This window comes from Olea europaea, chromosome 22, assembly GCF_002742605.1.
Source record: "Olea europaea var. sylvestris chromosome 22, O_europaea_v1, whole genome shotgun sequence".
NCBI lineage: Eukaryota > Viridiplantae > Streptophyta > Magnoliopsida > Lamiales > Oleaceae > Olea > Olea europaea.
In genome coordinates, this window is record NC_036258.1 from 4,501,416 (window position 1) to 4,511,998 (window position 10,583).

Consider the following 10,583-nt stretch of genomic DNA (forward strand, 5'->3'; position numbering starts at 1 on the left):
CGATTCCGGAAGGCCGGCTGACTTTAAGCTATCATATAAAAATACATAATTAATATATATTTAATTTTCAATACACCTCACATGCATGTCAATTTTTTTTTCTTGAACGTACGATAAGTGCACAATTTCTAGAACGATAAGGCTTTAATAAAGATTTTTACCTGCTCTAATTCCACATCGAACGACTTGATCTAAACTAAAGATGTTAAAGAACGCACATTTAAAATTTAAGACATTCTTGATTGAAGAAGAATTTATTGAATGATTAAACTTGCGACAATAAATAAATAAGTCTTCACAGCAATGCCATTGCAAATGGCAAAGCAAAATAGCTTGAAACTTCTCCTAGATATTCGTGAAAGCTAAAAAAAAATCCCTACAAATCTCAAATTCAAGGGACCATCTTTCAAGCTCAAGGGTGGCCATTGCTAATTTTAGGTTCCTTATTTACAAAGATTTCTTGAAAGGGATCGATGAAAAGGGAACGAACTCTGTGCCTGTGAACTCAATGGTGCCATGTATTCTCTTCAAGCACAGGTACCTTAACATCAAACGGCCTACACCTTCAACGACAGCTTCTGTGCTGCAAGGGCTTCAGCTTCGAGTGTTGGTTCCCATAATAGAGTAGTTTCGGCAAGTAATGAAGTCACGACGTAGGGATCCATGTTTGAAGCTGGACGTCTATCTTCCAGGTAACCTAGAACGAAAGAAAATAACCGTGATTGATAAGCAGGATGGCTTCCAATAGAACTCGTGAAGAAACAATTTAAATAAAAAAAATTATCATCTCTGTAAAAATTTGAACTTTAAGACAAGGTGTTTCTATCAGATCACAAAAAAGATCCTGATTTGTTTCTCATTATTGCCCATTTATAAATATTGTGCACGTATTACAAGTTCGATGAAAAAAACAAATTCAATCTCTAAGAATTTAAGCTTTAGATAAGGTGGTTCAACAAGAACTTTTGTCATTTTTACCATTCAAAACTCATGGGTTTGAGGAACATCTTATCAGTAGTGTGATAGTCGGATCTGTTGACAGTGAAGATGTAATTTTTCTTTATTTTGCTTGTAAATAAATCTACTCTTCTCTGTCAAACTATTGGTTCTCTCAAAATTAATGAATCACGGTGTTTTGTATAGTAGAAGCATGATGAACTCATTAGTACACTAAGCACATGTTTCACATGAATAATTGGACAGGGCAAGACGACAGGCAGGAATTTTTATTTTTATTTTTTTGATATTGCCTGTCACCAAAATCCGGGAGGTGTGGAAAGAGCAATTAAGGGTAATTTTAATCATGGGTACCTTTGCCCTCCTTCTCAGTGTCACGCCCCACACGAATTGAGCAACCACGATTAGCAACTCCCTGCAAGTTTTGGCAGAGAATATAAGTAAGAAGTCAGAAAACAAGTTATCTTTCTAAAGATGCTACGTTTAGAACTATTGGTTATACCCATGAAAATGTGTCAATACTGGCAGTTTCATGCTTTCCTGTCAACCGTCTCTCATTTCCTTCTCCATAAGCACTGATATGCTCTTTGTGGCGAAGAGAGAGATTCAAAATTGCTTTCTTTATTACTTCAAATCCTCCTTCTTCTCTCGTAGTCTTTGTGCTGTGAATTCATATAATTAGACAAATTATTGCATCTTGGTGAAAGGTGCAAGCATATTATTGAAGTTGTCGACTTGTCTTGAACTTGTATACTGGAACACATTAGGCTTATACTTGACCTAATATTAACAAAATAATTGAATACCTGTAATTGGTGTGGCATCCAGCGCCATTCCAGTCACCCTGGAAATTCCAGTGTACTCGTAGATTAGACTTCCCATATCTTACAAATCAAGAAAAATAAATTTATTGAAACGAAGTCAACAATACCTCTATTGGTTTAGGATCAAGTGAGAGAACAACTCCAGCTTGTTCAGTAATTCTCTATAAAGATATTTAATTGTGAAAACATCATAAACGTATTAAGGGATAAATCGAATAAAGATGAAAATATAGATCAACTTATAAGGGTTCGGGTTATTCCTCTTAATAAGGTTAACCTTTTAAAATAGAATATCATATCTTTACATGGTATCAGAGTCCATTAAACTCAAAAGAGCGATTTGATCCGATTAAGACTAATAAAATGAGCATGCAAATTTCAAAATTGGTTTGCTCAAACGAGCCACCATCTCGTGAGAGCATGTTAAGAGATAATTCCCACATCAAATAAAGATGATAATATAGACCAACTTATAAAGAATTGAGTTACTCTTCTTAACAAGATTGACCTTTTAAAATGGACCCCCAAATCTTAACATGATATCAGAGCCCACTAAACTCCAACGAGCAATTCAATCCGATTAAAACTCAAAAAAAGCACACGAATTTCAAAATTGGCTTGCTCAAACGAGTCACCATCTTGCGGGAACATGCTAAAAGATAAAATCTTACATCGAATAAGGATAGAAATATATACCAACTTATAAGGGTTTTAGCTACTCCTCTTTGTAAGGTGAGCCTTTTAAGATGGAACCACAAATATTAACAAAACATGCTCATGCAGATTTTCTGTGTTGACTCAAAAGACGTACTTCAATCAAGAAACCAAAAAATACTACAGCTCTATCATGCACTTATGGAATGTTTGATAATGTGGATTGAATAGTAGAAGACAATAGATAATATTAAGGTCGAAAAAACAGCTATATCGTCTAGCCCTATCTAATACTGCATACAGTACGTGCCCTTATGGTTTCATGATAAGAATGACCCCCATTTTGTTTACGTTGATATATAAGTTGAAATGACCCTCTATGTACTTCATGTAATTCTAATAAAATAGTAGATCGGCTTTATTGCTCAGACACTTCAATTAGGGTAACGTGTCAGCACGTGTCGGATATCGACACTCCTTGGACATTCTAACGTGATCATTTTTCTTTTTTATTAGAAATATTAAATATTTTTAATCCAAAGTTATAAGTAAATAACATATAAGTATGCTCGTTTTTAAAAGATTTCAACAAGAAAATTAATAACAAATATAAAAATAAATTTATCTATAAATAAAGAAGTTTAAAGAATTTAATCAACATGTCGACATGTCATGTCAGTATTTTTTTTTTTTTTAAAAAACGTGTTAGTTTACACGTGTCGGATACTCGTGTCCATGTCAGTGTATTATAGCAGATCAGAATGAATACTGTAGAAACAAGATCTTTAACAAGTATATAAACTAACAAAAACATACCTCAAGTAGATACCTAGCACACCAGATGTGATCTCCAGCTTCAATTCCTACACTGGGACCGACTTGAAATTCCCACTGTAGAAAGCATCAAACAGGTCGCCAATGTTTTATTAGAGGATTGCAACTGATATTCATGTTCATTCAAGAAAGACGAAGAGTTGAAGAAACAGACCTGTCCAGGCATAACCTCTCCATTGGTGCCACTAATATTAATTCCAGCATACAGGCAAGCCTTGTAGTGAGCATCGGATATGTCACGACCAAATGACTTGTCTGCCCCAGCACCACAGTAGTAAGGGCCCTAAAAATTCCCCAAACAGTGAAATTGTCAAATAATTGGTCATATATGTCATTAGAACTTGTAAAATTTGTCCATTTCGTAGATTTAAGAGCATTCTGTTTATCTATCGGCATAATCTCTTCCTTTGAAAAACAGAAAGGGGTAAAAAAGTTGATGTAAGCAACAAAATTCTATACGGAATATTAAAATTTGCCTAACTGCAGAAACATTATTACCTGAGGACCAGGGTAGCCTCCAACAGGCCAACCCAGTGGCCATTTCACATTTGTTTGGAGCAAGGTGTACTCTTGCTCAATACCATACCTTATTCAAGTTGAAAATAAAATGTTAGAAAAAAATATTCAGATTCTTTTCTAAGCCTTTCAAGTCTGTTTTGGAAATGTGAGGAAAGATTTTTGTGGGACAGAAAAAATTGAAAGAAAGATTACCATGGGACTTCAGCAACAACCTTCGGGTCACTAAAAATCTGAGCAGCTCTGTGTCGCTTGTTTGTTGGAATTGGCTCACCTGCTGGTGTATATGCATCACATACGACCTGTTTCAAGCCGCATTTTTATTACATTTGAGAAGTGTGCCTCAAGTATGTAAGAACACATTTCCGTGAATTTCAATAGTAGCCAAGCAAAATGAAACACAAATGGCCAAGTGGATAAACTCACCAAGATGTTAGTACATAAGAACACATTTCCGTGAAATTCAATAGTAGCCAAGCAAAATGAAACACAAATGGCCAAATGGATAAACTCACCAAGATGTTATTACCACCACGGAATGGATCTTTGAAGATCGCTTGGGGGCTGAAGAGAAAATTCAAATAGATTTAAGCTCAATAGGAGAAAGTAACTTAGAAACGTGGATGAACGCCATGTGCACTTGATCTTACTATAGGATAACTTCACTGTCTTCTCCAGGTGCCTGTCCTGTACTCGATCCATCGTAGTTCCACTTTGGAAGCTCAGAAGGGTGTTTGACTGGCTTTGAAATAGTCTGGAAATTAGAACAAGAAAATACATATGAGAACAGATGCATTATTATTACCAACGCGTTGCAGATACAGAAACAAATCATCAGTGCGTACCCTTGACTTACTACGCACATCAATTCCAGATCCTCCAATCCTGTTATGGATAAGAAAAACCATGGTCATGGTGCACAAGCAAGACCACAAAAGAATTTTACAGTTAGCTTTAAAAAAAATATTGACTGGTACGACATTTATGATTTCACTTTTTCAGTAAACTTTTTATTTGGTTACCCTAAAATATATAAACAAACAAAAAAGGATGTCAATATAAGGAATTTAACATGCAATATGGAACATTTTTTCCTGAAAGGTAACATGCAATATGGAACTTTTGGAAAGAATACATACCAAATATATTCAGCAATGATCTTATCAGTGTATGGAGTTACATCCAAATTTAGCAGCTGTTCTAAACGGTTGATAGTGCTATTGTCAGACTGGAGAGCACACACTTTAAATCTTCCCGAACTTTTGACAGAACCTTTCTTGTTTTGTTTCATAACAATAGAGCTCCATGTCTTCATTGTCAATGGGTTCACATCTGCACTGTTCTTTGCAATTCGCATCTGCCATTGTGCAGAAGGAGCCAAGATCTGTGCCATTTTCAACCTCCCTCCTGAAAAGTTGAAAACGGTGTGAATAAGAAACTTCCATTTGATGAAGTAAATATTATAATGCTACACAAAAAAGTATTTAATTGCATGAAGTAAAATTATAATGTAGGATCATGCTTACCATATTGGGCATGAGAAAGAATTATTAGGTTGGTCCTGTCTAATGTAACTTTGCCTTTAAAGAAGACACGGTATTTATAAAAAGAAAACCATTCAAGAAAAGATATATGGAGGAGCACACAAGATGAATCAATCGTTTTGATCCCCTTATGCTGATCTTTTATTTACTTTTGTTGGTTAGAATTTAGAATTGTTAGCGTCTTTCATCATGCATCTAATCTTGCAGTACCTCCATACACTACAAGAAACTAAAGCTCAATTATTTTGTCAGGATTATTGCATTGGCTACTAAAGAAAAGAGTCAACCTATCACTCAGTGGGAAATGAACCCCGTCTTTGGTCACGGGGCTAGGAGTCCCAAACATCCATTTGACAACAAGGTTCCTACCTTGATTATCAGCACTTCCCAGGTTAAGCTGATCAATCAGGGCCAGGCTCCAATAAACGGCTTACACCTCAGCCTATTAGCGCTGGCCCAATGTTAGCATTCAATTGATTCTCATCCCTGGCCCTGAAAGATGGACCTTCCGCCTTGCCTGGAGATCAATGCGTTACTGCTTCAAGAGAAACTCACTTCGACGTCCACTATGAATCTTTAGGCTGATTTATTACCATTTCATTGCTGTTGCATATTATTCTTAATCTGTATCTACAAGTTGTCGAGATTACAAATTTGAAAATGAAAAGATTTCTTTGTGTTTAAAATATTACAATTTACAACAAATGGAATTGACCAAAATATTGTTCAAAAGAGTTAAGCAACTTATTTATTACGTACAAAGAATTTAATTTTGGTTAATTCACACTATAAAATAGCAATTGAATCATTGATGATCCATGTAGGGATATAAAATGGGACGGATCATCCCCTTTGCAGAGGTCCTGATGCTTCCATCCTGGCCTTTAAAAAAGTCCGCGTGCGTTGGCCTCTTCCAATGAGCAGCAGGACCACCAAGCGCATCGCAACCTACTCTTACACCTCTTAAATTCAAATAAGTGCAGTATATTCATTCTGAATGGCCAGTAAGTCGTTAATCAAACTATAATTCAGTGAAGAAATTAAAGCCACTACATTAAAAAGACCATTCAATGGATTGAGTTCATACAGGTAAATAGCAAATATAAAGGTCGAAGATACGAAAATAACATCAATAAGTAAACTTTCCGCACGCACCACTAAAAAACACCAAAATCTCTAAGGAAAGCACTTATTTTCCTCTTTCTTGAAATCATCAAAACATCAAATGGATGAAAGAGAAGTACCCACCTGATAACTGCAAGACAACGTCTTGAATGATTACTGCAAAAACTGGACTTCAACCAGATGGAGAGAGGGAGTGAGAGGTAGAAGGGTGAGTGGGTTAAATGTTCACGAAGTGTTATAAAGAAATACAAAGACTAGTGTCCTCTCCTTGGTAGATAGGGGTGTGTTTTGAGTGGAGGAAAATAGTTTTTGGGCTCTTTGAAGTTATCAACAAAAGCTGCCATTATAAAACAATTTGAGATAAGGGTTTCTCTGATTAACATCTGCGTTGGAATAATAAACATAGATGAAGAACAAGGAATCAACAATGCTGTTAAAATGCTAACTCAAACCGGTTTACATCATTTAATATGGTTCTTTAATTTGGCTCAAACTTAAAACTTGCATATAAAATTCCTACTTGGAAAAGTAAAAGGTCAAGAATTAAGAGCTTGTTTGACTAATCTAAGTGTAAGTCAAAGTCGAACAATCAATATTAATCATATTTTCGGGTTTTCGGGTTTTTACCTAATTCATACCGATGACTGATGTTTTTCTCATTTGAGACATCCTTTTGATCTAATTTTCATAATATTGATATTTAATAAATACATATCAAAAAAGAAATAATTTACGAACTTAGAAGGAGAAAATATGGTCTAACCTCTTGCTAATGAACATGTAGAATATTTAGAACAATTGTAATTGGGGGTAGACATTGAGGAGTCCTATATGAGTTCCCCAATAACTAGATCGAATCGATTCTTATTGACAATTGTAAAGATAGATCCACTGGTTCTACATGAGGTGAAAATATGAGAATTAGACCGAACTAGGATAGATAGATCCCTACTTTTATTTATGGAACCATTAGTTTTAGTCCAATTCTGTATGCTTCAAAAATTAAATATAATTATCAATTATCACGAATGCAATATGAATTGATATAAATTACGTTGAGAAATGAAAAGTATAACCGATACCCTGGATCACAACCATTCAATTCTCGATTCCAAGATGTGAAAGCAAACTAATTTCAATTGAAGCCATACCAAACGATTGTTCAGTCCGATTCTACTTATGAATCGGGTGATTTCGAGTAAAAATGTTCACCCCTATTCCTAACCTAAGGATCAAGGATTTGGTGTTAAAACCCGCAGGGTAAACCAACATATCATGTGTTAATAAACTGGTTTGGCTTTTAACCATTGAAAAACCAATTTTTGTTACGCCTATTTTTAAAACATTGAAAAATACCAATATTAGAGGCAGCACAAGTATTTTTGAGGCCTTGGCAAAATCGCTGATACAACATTTTCGAGAATAATAATAATAAAAAATTTAATAAATCAATTTATAATTGATGGGAATTTCATTTGGTGGTGATAATCGACACATTTTCAACTATTATCGAGCAATATCATCAATGATGTTACGGAGAATCACTGACAGTGCTTTAAGTCACCGACGAGAAGCTATCAGTATGAAGATTAGCGACTCTCATTGAAATCAATATTTGCTCGTGATTCAAGAGGAACTACAATATTACTACAAATAGTAATATTGTTAATAATAAACAAAATAATTGTTAGTGATCCTGATTAAATTAATATATGTTGTTGATTCAAACAAAATTGCTAAAATCATATTATTTTAATCAGCGATACACATTCGTCAACAATTATTGGCATCAATGTCGTTAGTGATATTGTCTAGAATCATGATGGTGCCTTCTTATCGATGAAAAATCGTCGTTATATCCAATATAAAATATTATTTTTTTCAAAATACTAACATATCGGCTTCTAAGTTATTTTTTGACCTATTCCAAACATGGCGCTTGCCATGCCATGATCCTACTGCTTCTTCATGTCCAAATTTTTATTTTGTTCTCGACGAAAATTTTCATTTAGTTTTTATATTTTTAATAATATATTTATTGACAAAATATTATTCGGTAAGTTAAGTTTGTTAAATTATGTCACTAACTAAAAAAGCACTTGTGATTTATTTTTAATTTTACCAAGCATGCGCTAAATGATGTTGATATCTTCTCCAAGTGGCACTTTTTTCTGCTGGTAGATGGGTGATTGTGCACCACCCTCCCACTATTCAATCAGTGGTTGTGAAAAGGTTGTTGGCGATGCGGACACTTTTGGGACCATTGGATTAAGGTCATGATTAGAGGTTCACGTTTTCTTAATCACCCTTTGGATCCCATATCTCAGATCTAAGTGTATATTTAGGTAGTAATTCGAGCATTATTACTGCATGTATTCAGCTGCTCGACGATAGTACGAGTAATTCAATTCCCTTAAAAATGGAATTCGATATTCTCATCACCTTGACATGTTAAGTATTTTAATAGAGCACAATAATTTAAGTAACAAATATATTCGTCCGAAATTTAATTTCTTTTGAATGTGTCAAATGGCCAAGTAGACTTCAACTTCTAAATACATACTTCAATTGATCAAATAGTATAATCCAAGTGTTACCCAGTTTCATCAATTTTCAGCTACATGTGCCAACAACAATTATTCTCCAAGATTACCATTAACACCATTGAGTTATCTTTTATTCAGACAATAATTATGAAGCATCCATTTTAAGAGGCATTTACAGATCAAAAGTTTATTTGATTGTATATATCATACTCTTATTTACAATTTTGTTGTATCAAAATTAAAGTGGAATTATTAGACCTATCAAATTGATAATTAAAATCGAATATTTCAAAATTAAATTCTTAGGTAGGGTTTGATTGGGGAACTTTTTCCATGAAAAATGGAATTCCAACTTTTTATTGTTTTATATCCAAAATTTTTCCTAAATTTTATTTTTCAAGTTTCTTGCCATATTTCAGCTTTTGCCGGTTACTGCCGCAGATTTTTTTATTTTTTTTTTTTTTTTTTTTGGCATTGGAAACAATTTTACCACAATACCAATAAATTCTACTCATTTAATTGACAATTTTCATGTAAAACAAAATCAAACGATCACCAAAAAACACTTTTATTTTAACATTTTCAACGCGAAAAATTATACCAATCAAACATAATAATTTACAATTCCTAGGAAAACAATTTCTAAGCGATTCAATTCCATGAAATTCGTTTTCTTTCCATCAAAATTTCATTTTTTCAATCAAACAAACCCTTATATATTTATACACTAATTTGAATTGCACGTGATTTTGTAATTAATCCTGCGAATGGGAAAAGTAGAAAAAAAAGCTTACACGGTAGCAATTTTTTATAAAAAAATTAATTTTTAATCATATTTCATTATTTCAATCGTCATTTTTTTACTTCTTAACTAACAGATAGATCACACTTTTTTGAACATGCCCTTATATAGTCCATGGGTTAAAATTGGACTGAGATATAAAATTAATTTCATCAAAAGGAACATAGACCAGCCAACCATTTCTCGCCACGTCAGAACAGCAAAGTCTTGGACTTTTGACAAATGGTTTATTTTTAGGGATATACATGAAAATGGCCCAAATAGTATATAACCTTTTCCAAAATGACCTTTGACTTTTTTAGAAATTTGAAACTACCCAAAATATCCTTGGAAAAATTTAACAACCAACCCTTCATATAATAAAAAGTTTCTTTTTTAGTCCTTAAAAAATCTAACAAATAATTTTTCTAAAAATTTGTAAAAATTATTAATGAATAATTATAAAATGGAAAAATCCAAATATAAGAGAGGACCATATAATATAAAAAAGGTTGTTAAAAATAAAAAAGAAATTAAATTTGAAAAAGAAATTGATAAGATAGGAAATCAAGAACAATTATATGCATCACAAGAAATATTAAAATGTTTTAAAGAAAACTTATTAGAAAATTTCGCTAAAGGAATTGTAAGGTCAATAATCATAAAAGATATACAAGATATAATAGATAAATTGGAAAAAAGAAAGAAAAGTATCTCAAAATATGAAATACCTTTTGGAACAGACATAGATATGATAACAGATATTGATATTATAAATTCTCAAACATTATTAGATTTTGAA

At 33.2% G+C, this 10,583-nt stretch overlaps 1 protein-coding gene across 1 annotated transcript; it reads right to left on the reverse strand.

The window, feature by feature from the left end:
* Positions 1-219: 219 nt before the first annotated feature.
* Positions 220-6,831, reverse strand: LOC111371453 (glutamine synthetase leaf isozyme, chloroplastic). Its single transcript, XM_022993450.1, has 14 exons — positions 6,578-6,831; positions 4,925-5,192; positions 4,631-4,670; positions 4,436-4,539; positions 4,301-4,349; positions 3,981-4,087; positions 3,768-3,855; positions 3,424-3,552; positions 3,252-3,326; positions 1,889-1,942; positions 1,764-1,801; positions 1,460-1,619; positions 1,312-1,372; positions 220-697 (listed from the first exon to the last, which is right to left on the reverse strand). Exons 2-14 carry the CDS (start codon positions 5,176-5,178, stop codon positions 558-560), a joined length of 1,299 nt encoding a protein of 432 aa, XP_022849218.1. The 5' UTR covers positions 5,179-5,192; positions 6,578-6,831; the 3' UTR covers positions 220-557.
* Positions 6,832-10,583: the final 3,752 nt, after the last annotated feature.

Coding starts and splice junctions, on each gene's coding strand:
- LOC111371453 (XM_022993450.1), bottom strand. CDS start 5,178: ATGGCACAGATCTTGGCTCCTTCTGCACAATGGCAGATGCGAATTGCA. Junction 3,327..3,423: donor GAGAGGTTATGCCTGGACAG/GTCTGTTTCTTC, acceptor TGCTTTCTACAG/TGGGAATTTCAAGTCGGTCC. Junction 1,620..1,763: donor GGATGCCACACCAATTACAG/GTATTCAATTAT, acceptor ATGAATTCACAG/CACAAAGACTACGAGAGAAG.